The following is a 23798-nucleotide window of genomic DNA, read 5'->3' on the forward strand; positions in this document are numbered from 1 at the left end:
TCTCTTTGTGATAAGAATTAATTTCAAAGTATTTTGATGCGCTTTTTTGCTTCCATGTTACCTTTGTTGCAGACTTGAGCGTTGAGTAACACTAATGAAATTCAGTAGCACTAGAGTGGCCATGTCCATGACTTCAGCATTCAGTAAATTGAAGTAGGGGAACTGCTTTGGTTTATGTCCTACAGGAAGCCCATGACAATGCCAGAATTCCCATTTGTGCACCTTGCAGCCTCTTTTTTTATTTTGTCAAATTGCATTAATCAGGAACACAGCAGTAGCTGCTGCAAGGAAAAAAAAACCTCAATGTTTTTAATATTGAGTTATAGCTTAGTGACATTCCGTGAGCTCACTGCAGACCTGCATTCTACTTTTTTTCCTCTAAACACTTTTTACTCTTTTCTATAGTTGCTTTTATTAGTTCAAGCCATTCCTACAATGGAAAGCAAATTACAGTGGTTTGAGTTGTTTTTCAGTACCACTTACTGGACAATTTTATGCACAATTAAGAGCAATTATTTATTTTCACTCTGTTGCTAGTGAGAGGCACATTTAATGAAGTTCTTTTTTCCAGATGAATTTTATTCTGAGCCAAAATATTTCCATTCTCTTGGTTTCTTGGGTTTTTAAACTATATCCAGTGATTCAAGGGAGCATTTCCAGGATGCTACACTGGGTGGCAGTGCTCTGCTTTGAAGGTTTTTGTTTAAATCCTTTTGTGTTTTCTCCTCTGGCATTACCTGTTGTTGGGGCACTGCTCACACACAAGGTTTCAGCATTCCATACAGTTCAGGAATTAGTAGCATCACCATCAGGATTTGCCATTAAAATCCTGATTTAAAGTCTGGAATCATGGCAGTGTTGATGCCATCCAAAACCTTTAGAGGCCGCTTATTTAAGTCATGTGAGCTCTTCATTCAGGTGCATATGTGGGAATACTTGGCCTTTAGGTGCTCCTGTCAAACAGGCCCTTCCTGATTGCACCTTACCTTGCAGAGAAGGCCCTTGGTGCTCACAGATAGACCCCTCCCAGGTCATGTCCCGGAGAAGGAAGCCAGGAACCAGCTCTTCCTTGTTTGGGAGTGATGTGAAGTGGATCTCTTCATCATGAGTCTGAAAGGTAAATTTGTTCTTACCTGTAAATGATGGTTCTGCTAGTTCACACTATGCCAATCCAGACTGCAGTCACCTTCCAGCCAGCAGATAAGTAAGATTTAACACTTCTCTAGTGGTGTTTTGAGTTTTTAAAAGCACTCTTCAAACACTGATTGATTAATCAGATCAGACAGAGGAGAGATGAAGGAAGACAGCTGTCACAGCACTGGTTTATCCAGGTCTTCCTGCCTTAAGAATATCCCTAATGAGTGAAGGAGACTAAGATGGTGCAGTGTAACAGGTGTGCTGTAAACCACCCCTCAGGACAGTACCACTGTCTGACATTTCAGCAGTGATGCTGCACAGGATGGCTTCCTTCTTGAAAGGGTGAGCCATATGGATTGGTGTAGGAGAACTAGCAGAACCAATGTTTTCACAGACAAGGACAAATTTAACTTTCTGCTATTTCCGTCTATACCAATCCATGCTCTTGGAATGAAATTTCCATTATAGGTTGATGTCAGAAGTGTTGTTCTGATATGCTATTCTCTCTGAATCAACTGAGTAGATGAGCAGGTGGTAAAATGTACTTCAGTTGAGTGCAGCTGGATTATGAAATTATTCAGCATTGTTATTTTTGATTGTTTGGCCTCATCTGTATCTCTAGACAGGCAACAAGGTTTGCTAAAATATGCAGTTTGGTTAAGTTTATTTTCCAATTCAATTCAAAAACCTACACATGTCAATCTAGAGAGGGTAGTGAGTATGGGATGGGACTTAAGTTGTATCTGCATGTTTTGTGTGTGAAAATAAGCCATTGTCTTTTCAGTTGGATTTTTCTCAGGCTGCCAGTTGGCAGAAGAGAGCTCGGTGGTCTAGACTGGTGTAGATGGGACATAGCAGAATATGAAGAGACCAGGCTTCAAGAATAAAAACTGGCATACTTATATTTTCTTTAAGAGTTGAAACTAGTTTTAAGTTTTGTATAATATGAAATACTTGAACTAATGAAGTCTTTCCCTTATTTAAGATAAACTCGGCTTCTAGTGATGCTCGTGGCAATAGCTTTGATTGCCAGCAAAATTCCAATATTGTCATTTCCAGTTACTCAGGATTGATGCAGATTTCTTCACTTGTAGCTCTCAGCAAAGTATCTCTGCAGTTGGAGGCTATTCCCAAGGACCAGTTCAGTTCTCTGGCTTTGCAAAGAGCTTTGTAAATGAGACACTGCAGAGCCAGAGGATCCCTCCTTCAGTTGCCCCAGTGATAGCTGGGTAATCTCTGAACTGATACCAATTTATTTTTCTCAGAATGAATATGACTATTGTTATAAAACACCCAAAATATGAATCCTTCTCTCCTGGGTAGTCTCAAGTTTAATGCAGAATGAGAAATTTTCTAGCTTGTTACCAACATAAATTCAGTTGAGTTACTGTTAAGAATTTAGGTTCTTCATCACTGTGCATTTCTGGTATCTACAATACCATCTTTGACTGGCATTTCATGATGCTCTGTTCAACAAAATGTTCTTCTGGAGATAGCAAACTAAATGTGATTTCTATCACCAGCTTCTGGAAACCCTTATGAGTTCATCAGGTGGATATTCCTTCTTGTTCCTAACATATACCTCACATGGGACAGTGTGAGGGATCTTGCTGTGCCTTTCCTTCTGGTGTTCATTAAAAAGGTGCCACTCAGAGCCTTCTGTTCTTTTTGCCTGCTTCATGGAGTGATCACTTGCAGGTGATGTGAAAGCCTGTTCCTCTGAGAGGATGTGAACCAGTGGGTAATCAACCCCACCATAATAAATCATACGAATAGATTAAAAAACAAAAAAAATTAGGCATTCTTCCAGCAGCATGCCTAACTTGCAGAATTTAAAGGTTTTGATGTCTATGCTACAGGTACCATGATTTTCTTGCAAGTAGAATTGCATAGCAATTTCCACCATTCTTACTAACATCAGTAGTTTCTTCCTAATTGAAATATCATAGAATAAAACTGATCTTTGAGAATGTACAATTTGTGCTTGTGCTTAACTGCTATTTAAACTTGGAATGCTATAGGTTTTTTTCAGTAAATACACAAGAATAATTAGATACCATTACAGTATTACACATAGTCATCAAATCAAAATCGAAGTAGGTTCTCATAGAAACAATGGTTTCTAACCATATATTATATGTATATTGAATGTTTTGTCTTTTTAAGTTGCTTGTAGATCACTGAGATTACAAAAGAAATATTTTCATATGGTGAGCTGATGACTTTTTAACCCCAACCTTGACAGGCACCCATGGGGACTTGCTGGGGTGATATTGCAGAAGGAGTGCGAGTGGAGGTTCCAAACACTGACTGCAGCCTACCTACCAAAGTCTTCTGGATAGCTGGAATTGTAAAATTAGCAGGTAAATGTGTTTTAATTGAAATTAAAATTATCAAAAGAAGTGTGTGAAGTGATGAAGTACTTCAGTCTGTGATCACCTGGTGAGTGTAAGGCTGACACTGGTCAGGCTGGCAGAGCTGTGTCTGTAGGTTGTTACACATTGTAGTGCTGTCACTGTTCCACACTGATGACTGTGATTCTTGAGAATGTCGATCCTTGGTTTGGTATTTTTAATATTGCCCCAGAGTGCAGTAAGAGCAGTGCAGAGCAGATAGGAGGCTGTTCAAGAGCTTTCAAGAAGCCTCATTATATGAATCACATGTATTGGTAAAAAGTTAGAAATTCAAGGTCACAGATCTAAGATACGAAAAAGCTGATACTGCACGTAATTAATTTTGTCCTCTTATGTACAACTTCTGAAGGTTTATAGTTTAAGAATTTTAATTTTATTTAAATTGTCTTACAAGATAATACATGCACATTTATCAAAGCAATCCATTCTGTGCATTAATAGCATCCAGAAATGTGCCAAAAAAAACCTTGCGATTAAAAATTACATTTAGAAAATCAATGTAATATGCATGATGATTAGTCAAGAAATACTCATACATACTTTATAGTCTTATTTCATTCTTGTATTTTTTTTAAATGCTTTCTTTCAGGCTACAATGCTCTGCTGAGATATGAAGGCTTTGAAAATGATTCAAGTCTTGACTTCTGGTGCAACATTTGTGGGTCTGACATCCACCCAGTTGGTTGGTGTGCAACCAGTGGGAAGCCCTTAGTTCCTCCTCGAAGTATGTAAATAGTAGCCTTATTTATTGATTTCAAGGTCTCTTTATTAAATTAAATTTGCTCATGGTCCAGATATCAATGTATTCTTTTATCCTAACAACTCTTGCAATGCTTATATATTAATAATTTTAACTTTTGGAAAAATAAGAGCTTGGCTGATGCTGAAAGTGTTTCTTGGAGTAGCCCATCTGATGTGACTCAAAGCTTTTAAGATCAGGGTGGGAGCAGTTGGCTAATCAATGATGAGAATATGCACTGATTTTATTTATGCTTGGTTATTAAATTCTTTACCCTGGCCCATAAACTTATTCTTGGGTAGCATTCATTCTCTGAAGAGGCTTTTTGTTATTATTGTCATCCAGGCCTTTTAATAGTCATCTGGGATTTCTTGTTTACATATTCCAGGCTCTAATATTGTCTCTAATGACCACAATAAAAAATCAGTGGCTTATTTTTAACCCTTCATTTGTAACAGCCATCCAACACAAATACACAAACTGGAAAGCTTTTCTAGTGAAACGACTTACTGGTGCCAAAACACTTCCTCCTGACTTTTCTCAGAAGGTAAGGCTGATACAATATCAATGATGTTCTGTAAAGAAAACTGAAGTACAGTGTGAAGAAATGAAATATTTTATAGTGGCACATTAGCTCCTCTTGCAGTGAAGGAGATAGAGTAGTTTCTTCCCTTAGATACAGTTTTCCTTGGAATCCCATCTCCAGTTATGGCCACACTTGGTCAGTATGTATTTGGAAAACTGTTTACTCTAGAAAGAATAGCTTTCTATTAAAAATAGTTAGTCTATTTTAATTTTGAAATACCCCATTTAAAAAATCCACAGAAAACCCAGAAGTGCTCATGAGTTACCCTGTAATATGTAAGAAAAATGGAAACTGATTTTTCTAATTCAGGAATGATTTTTATCATGCACTAATACGAGAAACTGAACAGAATATGTTAATATAGTATAGATGTAGAAGGAATAAAGATCATACTTTTACATCTTACTGGTTTTTTCCTTCTCTGGACTGGGTTTCTTTCTGTCTTAGTCATGTGGCTTCAGGTGTGGCAGCTGCTGTATAGTGTGCTATAAGTTTATTTACCAATATTGTGAGATGATGGTGCATATAGTTCTTAGCAGAAATATGAGATTTAACTGGTTGTTTTACACTGCATATAATGTTTAAAAAACAACCAAAAGCCTTTCTGCAGTTGTAAATTTTTATTTTAAAATTGGCTCAGTTATAAGCCAAATTAAACTGGCAAGATCTCAGTCCTTTGGGGAGTTGGTAATGAAAATGGCAAGTGACAGATACTGATTTTTAAACACAGACTATTTTCACAAAGCAGATTAACATCTGTTTCCTCTCTTTTGTGTATTTTGAAGAAATACTTTCGCAAATGGCCAGCTTTAATTATGTTGAAGGTTTGTTTTCCATGCCTTAAAATGAAGTATTTTAATCCTGTTTTTAAAATGCTGTATTTTGAGTGGATGATGAAGCAAGAACAAAAAATCTTGAGGTTTTTCTCTTCAAAGTTGTTTCTCAAGGGAACTTCACCCATTGTTAACAACTGAACAAACTTCCATTATGCCAGTGGAAAATTCCCTGAACTTATGTGAGAATTGTAGCTCATCTTAAGGGATGACCTTGAAGCAATTAAAGCATTGTAAGATCTATTCTTAGTTTTCTAAAATATTTGGTTACAATGAAATAGAAGAGAAATAATTTGTGTCATTTCTCCAGGTTGATTAACAAGTACTTCTGTTAAATATGAGTGTGTCAATACTTTAGTAGACAGAAACATATTCCAAAAAATTGGAAACATATTCCAAAACAGGAAAAGGAGAGGATATTCTTACATGGTAGGGGTTTCATTAGCAGGAACATTCTTACAGGAGTGTTTTGTGTTGCTTCAAGGTGTCTGAGAGTATGCAGTACCCATTCAAAACTTCCATGAGGGTAGAAGTAGTGGACAAGACCCACCTCTGCCGGACAAGGGTGGCAGTGGTGGAAAGTGTCATTGGGGGCCGCCTGAGGTTGGTGTATGAGGAGAGTGAGGACAAAACTGATGACTTCTGGTGCCATATGTACAGCCCACTCATTCATCATATTGGCTGGTCTCGAAGTATAGGACACAGATTCAAAAGATCTGGTAAGTTTCATTTGGGTTATAGATAATATATCATTATATAACCAATAATATATTACTGGTTTCATAGAGGTGTTTTGTGGGCAGTGTTGGCTGGGAGGAGTCTGGCTTTAGCAGTTCTATTGCTTTATATAATTAATCAAACTACCTTGAAAAATTATATTTTAAAATGTTGTGTAATGTGGCCCAGGGGTTTTACCAATTTTATTACACTCAGGAATTTAAGTTAAAATTATAATTAATATATGTAATGGTGGAAAAGCCACAATAATATTTAGATTGATTTCTAGTGTTTAGAAAATTGAATGTTAAACAGATCAGCAAACTGTAGGCAGAAAAACCTTTAACTGCACAATTCAAGCATGGTAAACTTCACTTTTCATGCTGATGTCTGGAATTACAGCCCTGTTCCACAGACTCCTAGTTTCTTCACATCTAACTCCTTGTTTTGTACAATACAATGTGGACAAGTATCTTAGTAGATTAAGAATTTCTATTTACTTGCAAGTTTGAAGACTCTAATATTTTTTATTGCAGTATTTACATGATTTAGAGTGCTTTAGGGAATGGGTTGGGAAAGTGAAGTGACAATCTGATAGAAGAGACAGTTAAGGCTTTTGTACCTAAAATACAAAAACAACTGTAATTTGAAATAGTTAAGGCTTTTAAACAACAACAACAAAAAGTCTGTTTTTTAAATTATTTCTCTGTTTCTTTGAACTGGTATCCCTTGTCAGAGACAATTTCTGTAAAGCATTCCACAGGGCTTCCCTTCAGGGAATGGCCTTCAGTTTTCCTAATGCTTCAACTTCCACTAAAACCATTTATAAGTAGATAGATACAGGTACATATAAATACACATATGCATAGTATTAAAAATTGTTATATGTAATTACAAAAAATAGGTATTTATAAATGTAATTTTCTGTCATGGCATAGTGCAAAATTGTTTACCTGCCAATTTTTTGCAAAAGCTTTTATGTAATATTTTTTATCAATTTTGTGACATAATCAAGTGGTCCTCTAAATACTGGATATTGGGTTTTATCCATAAATGATGTTTGTGTTATAGATGCAACTCAGATTGAAGTCAGCAAGGAAAATGGATGGATTATGTCCTCCTGATTTTTGTGGTAGTGTTGCTATAAACTGCATCTTCCACAGCAGGGATTGTGTGGTATTGGTTAATATATTCAGAAAAATATATTTGCTCTGTGAACAAAACTTCTGAACAATATTATAGTATTATTATTATTCCTTGTAGATATTACAAAGAAACAGGATGGACATTTTGATGCACCCCCACACTTATTTATGAAGGTGAGTTCAGTAGCTAGTGCACTCTTCACAGACTTGATTAAGGGCCTTTAGTTCCTGTTGTGTGTAAACCAGACCTGAAATTCTGTTGACATCCTGGCCCAGCATAATCATTTCTGCTTTTATTTCTGCTTTTATACCTCCTTGAATAAGCAGAGGTGATAGGACAGATATTTCAGCCTATTGCTTTGCAAGTGTGGGGTATGTTTTGTTCCAGGCTCACTAAATTTCTTTGTTTCTGCTGCTGTTCTGTAATTCTTTAGGTAAAAGAGGTTGATGCAGCTGGAGAGTGGTTTAAAGAAGGAATGAAATTGGAAGCTATAGACCCCCTAAACCTTTCAGCAATATGTGTGGCAACTATCAGAAAGGTAAGAGTGGGGATGTCTTTTGGGGAGGCACAGAGGAATCCTTTTTCCCTAACCTTTATTCAGTCTTGAAACAAAAGGCTCAAAACCAAAATTAGTGGAGTTCATTCACACAGTGAATGGGATATGTCTGTCAATTGTTTATATACAACTGCTATGAAAATATGCTCATATAAATTTGACTTTAATCTCTGGAAATTCAGCCTTACCTTTAATTAGAATGTATTTGTGAAATGAATTTGCAGGAAAATATTCTGCTAATTATACCAAGTGTTTTGCAACTGTTCAAAACCAAACCTCATCTTGCAGAAGTCTCTGAAGATATTTTAAGGCTGTCCTTCTTTCTTAGCTTGATTGAAAGGGAGCCAATCCATGTGAAATCTGCTTTAAAAGAGAAAATGTAAAAAGCAGCTTATCTGAATTGTTTAACCCTTCTAGTGAGGAGGAATATGGTTATGATTTTGAGTAATGGTGTATTGAATATCTTTGCAAGCTGAAGAATAGACTGAGTTATAAAGCTTTAGAAGTAGAACTGATGTTCACAAGAAAAATAAACTGGAGACCAGAAAAAGGAAATGTTGATCTCATGACTTGGTGGTTGTCAAAGGTACATGTACCAGTTGTCCTGGAGACACGTGTGATTTGGAGGGTTTTTGTTATAATTGAATGTCCTTCTAAGTGTGTTTCAATTATTATTGAGTTGCTTTCACTCTTGAAACATGGCATGCTTGCTTTCTAGCTTTCTCACCCAACTGAAGGTATTTAATGTGGAATTTTGTTTTTCTTTACCAAGGTGTTAGCAGATGGCTATCTTATGATTGGGATTGATGGCTCAGAAGCAGCAGATGGGTCTGATTGGTTTTGTTACCATGCCACTTCCCCTTCTATTTTCCCTGTTGGTTTCTGTGAAATTAACATGATTGAACTAACTCCACCCAGAGGTACAGGTAGCACTCTGACGCCTTTTATTGTGAATATTGCTCAGTGATACTGTATGTGCCATATGCTCTGTTTCTTAACTCAGCCTACAAAATTCAGGTCTCTTCTTAGGACTTTCTCAAGTCTGAAACAAATACAGCAACTTTACTTTGAAGTAGTCTAAACCAGAGGTTGCCAAGTCTTCATTTAGAAAAAGTAAGATTGATTATTGGCTGAAATAATTTGCATTTTCTGTCAGAAATCGAGGATTCCACTAAATCAATGGGAAGTATGGGAGTCACTAAAAGGGCTATTCAGAAACTGTCACTGTTTGGGAAGTCCTGGCCACCAAAACAATTAATGAACATTGTAAAGAATCTCAGGCTAATTCATGATTTTACCAATCAATTTTTGGAAGTCTGTGCACAAAATTGAGCTTTAGAACTGTACACTGAATGTGTACACTGAATTTCCTCTGTGAGGAAAAGCTGTCTGTTCACAAGCACATGTGCCTACAGAAGACTGCCTCCCTTTTCCCATTTTTTGCCTTGGTCTGGTATTTTTTAAGAGGATCATAGCTGTGTAGCAGCAGATGACAATTTTCTATGGCTTTTTCCCTCCATTCTCATTCTTGCAGGCTTCTACTTGTATTTAATGAATTCTCTTTCTAGGTAATAACTACAATGCAATGCAACATGAAGAAAGTAATTTCATATTATTTTTGTTGTTGTACAATGACAACTCTGTCACCGTAGATTGTGTGGAAAGTGCAGTTGTACACATTTAGTTTTATTTTTCAGTCAGCTCATTTAGTGAATTTATTGCCTAGAAATTAATGGGCACCAGCATCCCTCAAAAAACTGAGGTGCAGAGACTCTTCCAATAGAAGTTTTTATGGGAGGAAATGCTTGTATATCAATATCAATACATACCAATCAATTTAGAAATACATATATGAAACTGATGAGACAGAATAAGAGAAAAACTTGCCTTTGGTGATGAGACTACCTCTTTGCCCTTGAAACACTACTTTCAGAATGTGGATTTTGCTGTTAGCACATTTATGATACTTAGTGTTTCTTGTATCATGGCAACCTAATACTTTACCTCCATGTACATTCTCCCTTTTAGTGCAGTTTTTCGTAAGTCCTGTGTCATCAGTGAGAGGTGACTATAAATCACACATGCAATAATCTAAAACTCATTTGGAAGAGGAATTAGTAGCAGTAAAATACAGAGTATAATGCGCATTAGCATTTTTAATAGGATCAAAGTGATCAAAGCTCCTTAGCTCTAACGTGGAGGGTATTTTGCTTTCCAAATTATGGGCTGGAAAATGGACAGTTTCTTAATTCTGCCTGGTCTGACAGAGCCCACATGCACATTTCCTGTGTGTGATGAACTTGAGTACAAATATATTGGTGTAGCAGAGGAATGTTACATTAAGGAAAGCATTAATATGCAGAACTGATACAGTATTGCCCTTATTAACACTTCAGCTGCCTTTGTTCAAGGAGTTATTCCATAGCCAGTGTGAGCACTTATCCAAGTTGCACTCTTATCCAAGTCCATTGTGGATAACTTCAGTTACTGTGAAATCACTGGACTTTGCAAAGCTCATTCCTCCCAAACATCTTCATCCCATGCTGAAATCAGTAGAAGATGAAGGTGCTTGGGCATTTTGAGGGATGGGATTGAATTTTGGGCTGTGGGTACTGAGTGTGGCAGCCCTCTGCCCCCACAGAGGTGAGATCCAGAGCTCTCCTGTAGCTCCCATGCCATGCCCAATGCACTGCAAATTTTCAGGATTCACTGCACACTGCTGCAGAAATATCCTTCAGGCTGTTGTTGCTCTGGCTAGAATTAGAGAATTACTAGTTTAAGCAGTTATTGAAGTTGCCCAAAGGAAGAGATATTCCTGTGTTTTATTATTTTATTATTCCTGATATTCAGTAGCAGCTACATATATTTTTGAGAGATCATTTTCTTCCCTTTATAATAGCTTTAAAAAAATCCTCTAATTTTCCGTATTACGTATTACTGCTATTTTTGCCCTTATTAAACTTTTAAAATATCCATGTTTATTCTTACCATTTTGTTCCTGACAATTTAAGTGTTTCAATAGTGGAGCTATTTCCCCACAGGGAAGAAACTGGATGTTCGTAATTCTATGATCTGTCCTGGGTCATTTGTGTAGGGCATTTGTAGAGATAAGAATCTTCATGGACAAAAAACTTCCAATTTAAGTGATTAATCGTAACTTAAATGATACCTTTTATGTTACCTAGTACTTCATTCTTCTTGTTTGTTGCAAATGGGCAATGTCCAGGTGGCTCTTTGTCCCTTAGATCAAAGCTCAGAGAGTGGAAGTTTCTGATACTAATGTTTGACTTTTGTTGTCTTTAGCTGTAACACACTCCCAGTATGCTATTTTTGCTATTGTCCTTACTCATGAAGTTTGCAGTTGATGTATGAAAATGTTGTTTAAAATTCACAGGTTATGCAAAACTCCCTTTTAAATGGTTTGACTACCTCAGGGAAACTGACTCAATAGCAGCACCAGTAAAGCTCTTCAATAAGGTAATGAACTTACACGTATTTGTACTAGAATTAGTATTTTCTTGACATTTTTGCATAGTGCATGGGATGGAACCATTTGTTAAATACAATTTTGAAAAACTAAAACTTTTAACGTTAAGAATCATTTGAGTAAACAAAGGTTGATATCTCTGAAATCAGAGATTTCAAATGCAGAGGTACAGGAAACCTCATCAATGATTCTTGGTTTTTCCTATATTAAGTTGATTGAAATCTCCATTTCAGCATTGTGCTTAAACTATCTTAAAGAAAATGTCTTTTTACTGATGTTTGCCTTCTTTGCTTCTCCAGGAAGTTCCAAACCATGGGTTTCATGTTGGCATGAAACTGGAGGCTGTAGATCTGATGGAGCCTCGCCTGGTGTGTGTGGCCACAGTGACGCGCATTATCCACCGGCTTCTGAGGATACACTTTGATGGGTGGGAAGATGAATATGATCAGTGGGTGGATTGTGAGTCCCCAGATTTGTATCCTGTGGGATGGTGTCAGCTCACTGGATACCAGCTCCAGCCTCCAGCACCACAGTGTGAGTCCTTTGTCAATAATGGAAATTAATTTCATGGGGGCTCATTTTCCTAACCTTTTCTGGTTAGGTTCCTAGGCACAACAAAAATAGAAAAAAATCTTGCTAATGCCTGGAAGTTATAATTCACAGTTCTAATCTTTCCCACTTTGATTTCGAAAGTACTTCTGGGTGTTTTTTACTCTTTTTTCAATGCCAGAAGATGCTGATTTGATGCAGGGGAAAAAGCCCCTTGTCAGTTCTGGAGGAGCTAGCTGAGAATTTATATTGCTTTAAGACTGCCAATGTATCTGTTTCTGAATTTGATGGAACTCAGCCTGTGCAGAAGCTGTATCTAATTCATTACATCACAACTTGTCCTGTCATATCAAGTGATAATAACTGATGAAATGCATTTGAAGAACTGTTTTTTAGTGAAAGGGTAATGAGAGAGCTCATATTAAGTAGTTTGATGCAAGTTGGTTTCCTACAGTAAGTTTCTGTCTTTGTTATGTCACTAAGGAAAAATTCTGTAGCTGTGTAGCAGCTTTGACACATTCTAAATTTTTTTTTTAATAATTACCATGAATTTTGAATTCTTCATTTTTTGCAGCATCAAGAGATAGCCAATCAAGTTCATCCAAACAGAAGAAGAAAGCTAAATCACAACAGTACAAAGGACATAAGAAAAGTGGGTGACAAAATAGTGTTTGCACTTTACCTGTTGTTTTAAAGTTTGTGGTCTCTACCTAAGTCCCTGTTCTATTTGGAAATGTTTGTGTCTAAATAGGTGTTATGCTTAAAGGTGCAGTATGCCACAAAAGGAACTTTTTCATTGAGAATAACCATTTTTTATAACTTGTGATAGGGTAGATGTTGCTGATAATAATAATATATGAATTGTAGATGGACAATGGTTATAATATTTTTGTGTTCTGACATAATTTCAGTTAAATAATATATTGGCTGTGTACTATATTGGTAGCTGTACTGCCTTGTACAAAATACTCAGGTATCAAAACAGTTTTCCCTCTGTTCTCTGTAACACAGGTGAAGGAAAAAGAACCAAGTTGCTGGGATCAGAAAGAATGAGGTGTAGAAAATTTAAATTATCATCTAACTGGCTTCTCTTTGAAACAAAAAAGTTACTTATTTGCCAGATTTTTTGGTTTAGGCATCTATGTAAATTAAGCTTTTGTATTATTACTTTCAGAAGCAAAAAGCATTGCTGTATGTGGCTGTTCTTGTCACAGTAAAGCACAGTAATGATATTTTTAAGAATCTGCAGTGTTCAGGTACTTTCCACAGTAATTGATTCCCTTGGAATCAAATTGTCAAAATATAAAATTAGCTTGCTTAATTTAGTCTTGTTTCTAGAATGTTTTGTTGTTGTATAGAACTAATGTGAGAAATTAAAACCTTGTCTTCCTGGTGAATTTGTGAATGGATCTATGTATTCAGGCCAATTGGAACCTTCTTCCCCAGTCATTGGGAATACAACCTTTGCTGTGTTGATCTTTGGGCATGAAAAGAAGTTGGCTGGTGAGTGCCACAGATAAAACAGGTGTCTGGGAAGTTCTTAGAACCTCTTGTTAAGTGCCTCAAACATTGCACTGGTTTTCCTTTCTGCTGTTGGAGGAAATAAACAATAAAATAAACAGTAAAATCCAGATCCTTTTTAGAATCTTGCAGCAGTATTTTTTAAATAGGATTCAGGTACTGGAAAACTCCTGATTTGAGAATATCCATGGAAAGCTGTGAGTGCTGTTGCTTTAAGCTAGGGAAATATGGGTCTATGGTTAATTACCTGTGTGTAGTACCTAGTTTTGGGTAATTCTGCACTGTCTGAGCAGATTTTGTTTAGCAAGCTGTCCTAGATTATCATACTCCTTAACTTTTCTCTTTCCTAATACCTCTGCTGGTTTCTTGCTACCGGTCTTAAAGTAAGTGTGACCCAAACCTGGAAAATTAATTCCTCTTACTTAGTGCCATAGGAAGCTTTAGTCTAGGGAAATTTGTTCTTCATTTCTCACTAACCTAAGTTAAATGTTGCCTGTGGAAGCAAGGAAAACTTCTGATTGTGTTCTGGACTGTTTGCTCAATACTAAGAAATCCTCTTACTTGCTAGAAGGTGAGAGAACAAGGTCATGAGCAGTTAGAGCCAGCTGCCTCCTATATGGGTTTTCTCTAAGTAGGTTATGGCAATAGAAGTGCTGAGTCACAGGAAATAATGCTAAAAATGTCTTCTGAAGCTTTTTCTTGTTCAGCACTTAAAATAGGAAGTTATTTTGTAAAGGATTTCAGTCAGAAAACCATATAATGCAACCATGTTTTTTATGTACCATGTAAAGTCACACAGATGATTAACAAGAAACTCTGTCTTAAATTAGATTCGTTTTATCAGGACAGGGTTATTTCCACACATTTTTCTCATGTGCTCACAACACTGCCCAGGATGTCAGAGTCATTCTGCTGTGTGTAACAATGCAGATTTCTGCTGCAATGTCTCCTCCTTCCTGGGAGCACTGGGAGTACACGTGTTTGCTGGGAGGCAGAACTGATTGCATCGTAAACACTTTGGGAATGCTTTTGGGGATACTTGAGAATCTCCCCCAGTTCCCTTTCCAGTAGGGTTTGTTTCAGTGAGTAGGGTTTTGTGCTGTGTGCCTGCTGCTCAGAAGGCTGTGCAGGTGACTTTTTGAATGGTAACCTGCTAGCATGGACAATTAATTAATAATGAAAGGATGCAATATCTGCTGGCATTGTCTGCTTCCTCTTGGGTGTATATATCAGAATAAGGTTACTGAAATGATAATCTGACCTCCATGTTTTCACAGCTGTGATTCTGTAGACACCATTCTGCCTCATTAATCTCTCTAAAAGGCTCACCCTGAAGTTGTGTTTTCAGAAGAATATTTAAGCAGGGTGGTATCTTTAGCATATGCATAGTCAGTTACCTTTTCAGGGCTGGGCTTTTGTTTGTCTGCCTGACAGTGCTTATAGGGCTGAAGCATCAGCAGCCGTAGTTTGGATGTAGCTGAAAGCACTCATTTGTGTTACAGATCTTGTACCCTCAATACCACAGAGAACATGCCTTGAGCACAGAATGGGAGCATCTTAGTGATAAAAGAGAAACATGGTATTTTGTGTGGGAAATATTTTAATTACATTTTTTCGTTAATGCAGTCCTTAATAATTCAAGGGCATTTTAGAAGTTTTTTCTGCACTGAAATGGTTATTTGTGTTTGTAAGGCCCTGTAAAAATGGGAAATACCATTCTAAGGGAATTAAGAGAGTGTATTTTTAGGGGTGATAGACATAATAATCCTGGAAAGGATTATTTCCCCGGATGCATCCTTCTGTCTCTTAGGCACACACACTGAAACAACTGCAGCCTGAAACTAAGCCAAGATATCTTGGGTGTCCAGGCAGAGGAATGTGACTGTGCAGTATAGCTGCAGCAGAAGTAATTCACTGCATTTATATTTCATTGTTAGAGCATGAGATAAGTGGGTCATGGTATTAAGAAATGCCCTTGAGGTCCTACCTGTAATCTGTAGAATTCAGGGACTACAATGTGGTTGTTGAGAACAATATTCCCAGTAATAACTGAGTGGTGCCATTGTACAGGCCCTGGTTTTTGAGAATGGGTGAATATCAATCAGAGCCATTTCTCAGTAAACAGAGTTGCCTGATGCACTTTAACCCGAGCGTTTATTTTAGTTTGACTTGATGTTTAGAGAGGAAGATACCAGTTGGGAAGAAACCTGTCAGTTTGTCCAGCCCACCCATGGCAGGTGAGGTGCGGAGGAGCTTCTCTGGGGATGACGAGTTGATTCCTCCTCCATACCGAGCCCTTCCAGCACAGACAGCCCCTGAGGCCTTCCAGCCTCCCAGGAATAGCCAGGAGTTCAGTCCCAGCCTCCAAACAGGTAACTGGTCACAGCAGTGTGTCACTGCAGAGTGGGAAGCTATGGTCCAGGGTGTCGTGCTGACTCATCCATTCTTTCTTTTTTCTGTTTTATTTTCCTTCGAATTTTGGTTGGTTTAGTTTTTCTGTTAGAGAGCTTTCCATTCTCACTGATGCACCATGTCACTGAATTAGTCATAGCAGAGGGTTGCAGCTGGTTTAGAACTTGTGAGGAAGAAGGTTGTGGTGTGGGTTACTGAGAATCCCAGGAGGGCTCTGCAGGGTGTTAAAAAAATGCACTCTGTAAAACTGAATGGTAATGTGGATCTGGGAATATTGGATGTAAATAGGTCATTGTTGTGTATTATCCTCTGCAGAGAAAATAACTATGCTGTAAATAAACATTTTTGTCTTTGTATCAGAAAAAGGCAGTTATCTGGGAAAATATCTTTGGAAAGTATTATTTGAACTTTTGTGGATTACTGAGAAAATATATTTGAAGCAGTGTAGTTGTGCATCTGTATGAATGAGCAGAGAAAACTCTTAAAATTAATCAGTAGTATTGAGGTGGATTAAAATTTTGAACTTATTTAAGTATAGTTTGCATAAAGTTTACACAATCTTCAATTATACAGATTCCCTTTGAGGATCTGGTAGTTTTTCTCTTCCCTTTTCCTGATGTCTCTGGCAACATAATGCAGCAAATTATTGCTAACAAATATGTTGTGGCAGTAGGAGCTGTCAGACAGGCTGGATGATGTTCTCCCTGCAGGACAGTTGCCAGGGTTGATAGATTTAACTTCAGATTTGCTTGATTACTCCCTCAAGCTTGCCTTAGTCTGCACAGGCTGCCCTGTCAGCACTCTGTAGACTCTGGAATACATCCAGAACTCCTGTTACCCATTAACAGACTGGGATAAAAGTCACATGCCACCTTTAGGCCCTGAGGGAAGACCTTTACTCTCTTCCACACACTTCTCAAGGACCCCTTTAGTTTTGCTTCGTGTTCCTACTGGTGCGTACATACCGTGTTTAACAGAGCCTTTGATGCCAAAGAGAAACCTCGCTTAGGGGAGAGTGTTCTGGAGCATCTATTTCTGCACAGTTGTTCTTATGCCAAATCTACACCTGCATTGCATTTCTACAGTGCAAAGACATACACAGTCAGAATTTAGGTGTCATTAGATCTTACAGTTCCTATGAAACACCTATGTTTTCCTTGGTTTCTGATACTCAATGCTTTCTATGATCAATTGAGGGGAACTTTTCAACACTGAGTTTTGGTATGGCTGGACAAAATTAATTTTTTTTGTGGTGTAGCCTTCGTTGTCCAAAGATGTTTGTGTTTATATTGAAACAAGCAAGACCATACCTTTTCAGACTCTTGGAAGGAGGCATCACCTTGATACCATCTAATCAGTTTAGAACATGTTTGAGATTGGCCAGAACTCATTAATTACACACATATTCCTCAGCATCATTCATTGCCTGATGGCTGCAGTAGCTGTAGGACATATGCAGGCACAGTGCAGGGGATGTTTCCATGGCTTTGAATGGAGTCAGCAGAAGATTAGTAACAAAACATCTATTCTGAAACTTCTTGTCCATGGGAGAAATCAGTAAGGTTCAAACCCAATTCTTTCCCCTTTTGTACTGTCATGAGCACAGGAGACAGGTTCAGCACTTCTTCACCTTGGTATGTATAAAGTGGTTTTGCTCTCTAGCAAATTCCTGGTGCTGCTTTAGGGTGCATGAATACTTGCATCTTTCAGTCATCTGAAATGATCTCTTAAGCACTGAAATTCACCTGTTGGACTGCTTAATTAAAAAAAAAAAAACTACAGCCAGCCTGGCAGAGGAGTCTGTTCCCAGAGATTCATCCAAGCATGTAGGTGAAGCATATTGCTCCATTTGTGTTGGTTTTGAGAGGTCATGAGGTTTGAATGTCATGGCATCAGACACAGTCTGTCACTGTGTCCTGGCAAATCACTGAGACAACATAAAAAGGGAGTACCTGGCCCATCTGCATTCCTTTTCCTTCAGCTGGATGACTTCCATTAGTTTGCCTTTTTCTTCTTTCAAGTAATTTGCTGTGTAGCTGTAACTAAGCTTTTCTAATGAAGGATTGTAGTTAAAAGCTATGCAATAGGAACAAATGAAGTAACATATAATTAAATATCTAAATGTCAGGACTTTGGTTGAAATGAGCCAGAGACAATCCAAATGATGACAACTGCTGTTACTCCTGTACCTGCAGGAGCTTCCTGCTCAGGGGAGAGAAGGGAAAGTGCATGGTGGGTTGCTTTATATCCCTGACCTCTGTGTAGCCTTTGCTTAAGGCATTGCAGCATAGCCAAGTAGCCAGTTGTGTGTCTTATCATTCAGACAGCCCCCCAGAGATCAGGAATCTTGGTCAGAATTGAGCATGATGCAGGGAAAAGTGTTTGGGAGAAAAAAATAAGGAAAGGATTGTGGGCTGTGTAGGTGGGAGGAGGAATCTATTAAAGAAAGATGAGGAGAGCTTGCACTATGCTGCAGCAACTTTTGACATCATCTACTATCTTAATTTTCAAATTTTATTTTTATTTAGCTCAGGAGCTTGTTTCAACTTAGAATATTTATAAAAGAATAATCAAACAGCTTATAAATTACTGCAGGGCTATCAGTAGCAGCAGTTTCTGGGTTGGGGTATTTTCCTTTCACTGCATATTTCTGCATTTCAAGACACATTGACAATGTATATAAACTTTATATTCAATAATTATAAACTTTGATACTTTTCTCATTCATTTGGTCATAGCAAATCATTTATTTTTGTATAATCAACCCTTTAATGTGGGTACTGCACCTTTAATGACGGTTTACATGTTTTGTTTTCAATGTTCTTTTCATTGTGCTCATATTTTGATTATCATCTCTATTCATTAATGAAACTGAAAAAGTAATTGTGACATTATTGCTATTCCTAGCACCTTTGTCTTAATCTCATTTCTATTAAATTTTGACAAAATAAGAGAGAAGAATAAAACTACAAAAAAATGTTTTAATGAAACCTACCTTCTGTGATCTTAAAATTGTAATGATGGATTGAGAAATCTTTGTCAATATATTTTGTTGTCTCACATAGACTGTTTACAGTAACTGGGCTAAGTAGTTTGAATTGTAGGTTAACTGTTGGCCATTTCCAATCTCATTTTCACTTGCATAAAGACTAAATAAGAAGCAAAGTGGTTTAAAATACTCAGTTCTTGAGAAAATGTGGTAGAGAATATATTATTGTAAGTGATTTGAAATCTGTTAATATTAGAGCATAACTTAAAGCAATCTGCACTCACAGTGTCTGTTTTCTGTGGGATCTTGAGTATTAAAGCATGACTAAAATGCAGAATATAAGAAAATGGGGATCTGGGATGCTCCCAATATCAGTAATATTAAATAAATTTAAGGAAAAGTTGCACTTTAAATGATATAAATGTTTAATGTGAATTTTTGATTTGTAGTGACTTCGTTACAGCTGAAGGAGGAGTTGCTGGATGGAGAGGAGTACAGCTTCCTGCAGGGAACATCTGACCAGGAAAGCAATGGCTCTGCCAGCTACTACATCAAACAGGAACCCTGAGGCAGCTCCCAGGAGTGAGGGGCACAGCATTGGTGACAGGAAAAGAACCTTTCTCCAAGACTGACTGATTCTGTTCCCACTTGGATGGTGCAGTTCAGGTGACTGTGCCTGGGGTGCTTTGCTAAATGTAGATGAATTAGACTCAGTTCAGAATTTTTTGGAAGGGTGGGGAAACTATTTTAGTGAAAAAGATTTTTCAATTTATTAAAAACAAAAACAAAGGACACTTTTGTGTTGTATTTGAAGCTTTTGAAAGAATTTTGTAATATTTTCAAGTTCAGATTTATTGTGCATTGTTAACAAGAACTGAAATTCTAATTTTTTGGTAAGATTAAAGTTTATTTAGCATGATTGTGGGAAGCAGTTGGAGGAAGATATAGTTGCAAATACAACTATGAACTGTCATAACAAATGAACCTTTTTGGTACAAGTTGGGAGACTTTTAGACTCTTGTGAACTGCACTGGTCACGCCTCTGTTTTTTTAATTGTGAAAATAAGGCTTTAAAGCCCTGATTTATAGACATAAATTATATGTGGAAGACAGTCCTGTAAAGCTCTACTCAGTGAGTAGCCCCAAGTGCAACGGAGCCATTGCCTGAGGAAGATTTTAACTTTTCAAGATGTTTTTTTTTTAGTTTAAAATACCCTTTTTTGTATAAGGTCTTGTTTTTTAACGTTCCTTAGTGTCTGATTCAGTGCCCATTAATATCAGTAGCTTTGTCTCCGTTGACCGCAGTGGGCATTGGATTGGATCTACAAAGTTCTTGTCTGTATATGAAGTCTGTAGTCTTGGAATGCTTCAGTAAATGTTTACAGAGCCCTATGCCAAACTGGAATTTGAAAAAATTCTCTCATTGGAAGATTAGTTGTAGCTCTGAATTTTGACTGAAGAAGCAGCTTAGATCGACAGTCACTAAGGACTCCCTTGGTAGTGGGAAGGAACTTGTGAGTATTCTAGTGTTTTTGTTTTATTTTTTTTTTTCCATTCAGAAAGCCCTAAATGTTTCCTTACCATCTTAAATATTAATCTGTGACCATTCAGAACTGATGTGCTACATGGTTTCAGGTGAGCTGAAAGGAGCCCTACATTGTGGATTAAAAAATAGTTCAGTCCTGCATAACCTGAAATATTCATGTCTTGCTGCTATAGTGTAACATAGGAGTTGAGACTTGAGAACAGTATCAAAATCACATGGTTTTTTAGTCTATAATTCATAAACTGCATTTGCCTGTTGCCTGGAATTTTTGTCTCATGTTAAGCATCCCATTAGCCCCACCTGGTCAGCTTCCAGATTTTTACAAGGCTAAAGTCACATAAAAGGGTGAAAATGATGACCACTTAAACACAAAGTATTTTTGCTCTTAATAATCTTAAGGAGCTCTTAATAATTTAGATTTTGTTTCCATATTTTTAACCTTCATACATTTTTGTCAATGGAGTTGGTGAATGAGGTGGTTGATCAGCCCTGCAGAGCTGTGACTGGAAGAATGTGCATCAAGAGCTTTAGCTTTTACCAGTAAGGTTCATTAACTAAACTCTCAGGAATTATCTCATAAGTTCTATAAGTGCTTCTGGGTCTTCACAGGTCCCCTTCAGAGCAGTACAATGATCATCTAACTCTTGACCATAAATTAGGGCTTAAAAAAAATTGATCAAAAATTATTAACATCTGTATTCCTACAGCCTAAGAAATGCTTTAAGGATATCAACCCACAGAGCCCCAGGAGACCATTTTTGTATATTGTTGTTTGAGCTTAAAAAAAAAAGTGCATAGAAAGTTGAAAACCAGCAATTTGATTATTTTCTAAAATATTGCTCCAACTTTGGGTACATAGTATTGGTGATATGCACAGGTTTACCTCATTCTATGCAAGAGGGGTTAATTATGTAAAGTTTTGTATTTACTACTGGAAGTAAAACGTGTCCTGTATAGTGTAGGAATGTCTGGAATTCTTTTCTCCCTTACTGGTAAAATTTCTTAAATAACGACCTGTTTTTAACAACAGTTTCTTCTATTGACAGAATCTGTTAATCTGATTACAAGAATCTATAACTTCAGGTGGTAAAGACATTTTAGCTCTCTAAAACAGCCATAAAAAGGGCTTTGTTGGACCTGGTAGACTTCAAATACCTTATCTCAGATTCTGACCCATCCATGATGTTTATTTTGAGCAGCCTAGATTGGAGAACTGGGATTAGAGACCTTTGTAGTGACACTTTGAGCCTTGATTGTTTTACTGTGTTCTCAATTTAATCTGCTGTAAAATACAGCTAGACAAGCATTGATTTGGTAAGTATAGCACTATTGATTTTTTCTTTATTTTTTTTTAATGCAACATCTTGCAGGTTGTCCCATCAGCTGGAACAAGGTTCTCACAGTCTTACTTTTCTTCTCTCATCAACAGCTTCTGACTTGAGTAGAAAAACTGTTGCATTAATTAGTGTGTAATAATGTAATAATGTCTAAATAATGTAGAAGGTCACGCTAGTGAATGAGTGAGGTGCATTGCCAGGTCACTAAATTGAGTATTGCCCTGAGTATTGCCTAGGCTCCTCCCTGATTTCAGAGTTGGTCTTCAAATGTCAAGAGGGAAAATTAGTCCTTAACACACTTCCTGTGTTGGGAGAAATGTAAGAATCTGTTCTAAAGTCTGTCAGTCTTTATAATATTCTTTTTTTCATCAAACACTAAAGTCTGTGAGGTGATGTATGTTCTCGGCTACCTGTGTGACTTCAGCAGTTGGTGAAATGTCTTTTGTGAGTCTGAGTTCATAATATGCTTCAATTGTGTAATTGTCAAGTACGGTGACACCTGTGCTAAGCAAACCATGGAAAGAGCAGCTGGAAGTCACTTGCTGAGGAGAGAGGCTCAGCAAGGTGGTACCAGGGATGTGATCCCCAGAGAGCCTGTGGGGTGTCCCTCTGGCAGCTCCCTGGCTTTGCAAAGCATTCCCACAGCTCTGGGATGTTTCTCTTGGCTTTCAAGTCACGCTCCCTGGCTGAGAGAGCAGCAAATGTTGGACACCTGAAACCTTCAATGGGGTCGGACTAATTTTGGCATTTGGCACAGCAAGTTTTTCTGACCATGAGGCAGCCTAAGCCCTGTCCCTGACTTGGCTGCTGCCCCTCTTTTATTCTTCCAGATCTCTCTGCTGATCTTTCATTATTACCTTATTTTCAGAACTCTCTAACCTGTTCCTTGCTGCATCTGAGGAAAGCTACAGCAGTTATTGATTCCTTGTTCTACAGATACTAACACGGGTTTCAGTGTTTGTTTTGGTTTTTTTATTGTTTTCTGTGATGTGAATACCCTCCCTCAATCTTTGTACAATGGTGCTAATATATTTGGTAACAATCCTTTATTGGGAGGGGATTTTAAAAAACTGTGATTTCAGCTGAATTTTTCTTCCTTTTGATTTTTTTTCATATTTAAAATGAAAAGCCACAGCCATTTATACAAAAAAAGGCCCCTGGGAAAATGTTGGGGCGGGAATCAAGATTAAACAAATGGGTTTTTACATCATTTCTGTATGTATTTGATATATAGATCAATACCTGTATAAATTTAATCTTTTATTTTCTTGGTAATTTGTGTGGTCAGTGAGAGAGTATTTAAAGCTTTCTCATGCAATGTACATAACTCAGTGAAAAAATGCTTTTGGAGAAATTAATGTTACTTTCATTTTTACGAGACTGCAGATTTTCAGCATGGATGTGAAAAGCATTAAAATTATAACTTTGTGTACAAGATGAAAATAATTCACTAAATTTGCCTTTTTTACACAAAATAAAAATGATTAAAAGTCTTTTTCTGAATAGTGATTGTTTTGTTTAAAAGTAACTCTTAGCCCTATTAAAAATACCCACAATCTCTAAAAACATGAGTATTTTAGTTATGTTGGTGTGACAACAAATCATTTGAGGCCCTGAACACAAGGCAAGGGGTTTGATAAGACAAGGTGTATTAGATAAGCATGTCAGAGAGCAAGCTTTGCATTCTGTCTCATTTCATTTAGTATTAATATTTGTGTAAGGAGGGAAATTTTGTGGTATCTCTTTTTCCCTCTAGCTGTGTTGGAAGTAGCTCCATCCTCCCTTCAGCTCTCCCTCTGCAAATTTGCTTCTGCTTGAGTCCAGCAGCT

General features: G+C 37.3%; 1 protein-coding gene across 12 annotated transcripts in view; it reads left to right on the forward strand.

Annotated features, from left to right (window-relative positions):
- The window catches only part of MBTD1 (mbt domain containing 1), a 38233-nt gene that overhangs the window by 12191 nt on the left and 2244 nt on the right, over window positions 1–23798 (forward strand). For 8 of the 12 annotated variants that reach the window (XM_058852496.1, XM_058852487.1, XM_058852485.1 and 5 more), the window contains 11 exons: window positions 3383–3500; window positions 4141–4275; window positions 4749–4837; window positions 6194–6428; window positions 7690–7745; window positions 8006–8110; window positions 8901–9054; window positions 11523–11605; window positions 11915–12149; window positions 12739–12816; window positions 19536–23462. In XM_058852496.1, the coding sequence (XP_058708479.1) occupies window positions 3383–3500; window positions 4141–4275; window positions 4749–4837; window positions 6194–6428; window positions 7690–7745; window positions 8006–8110; window positions 8901–9054; window positions 11523–11605; window positions 11915–12149; window positions 12739–12816; window positions 19536–19654 (1407 nt within the window). In that variant the 3' untranslated portion in view covers window positions 19655–23462. Of the gene's footprint in view, window positions 1–3382; window positions 3501–4140; window positions 4276–4748; window positions 4838–6193; window positions 6429–7689; window positions 7746–8005; window positions 8111–8900; window positions 9055–11522; window positions 11606–11914; window positions 12150–12738; window positions 12817–19535; window positions 23463–23798 lie in introns of those variants that run through there. The other 4 variants (XM_058852489.1, XM_058852491.1, XM_058852493.1 and 1 more) reach the window with 2 other exon arrangements.

The sequence above is a fragment of the Poecile atricapillus genome, chromosome 17 (assembly GCF_030490865.1).
Source record: "Poecile atricapillus isolate bPoeAtr1 chromosome 17, bPoeAtr1.hap1, whole genome shotgun sequence".
NCBI classification, from domain to species: domain Eukaryota; kingdom Metazoa; phylum Chordata; class Aves; order Passeriformes; family Paridae; genus Poecile; species Poecile atricapillus.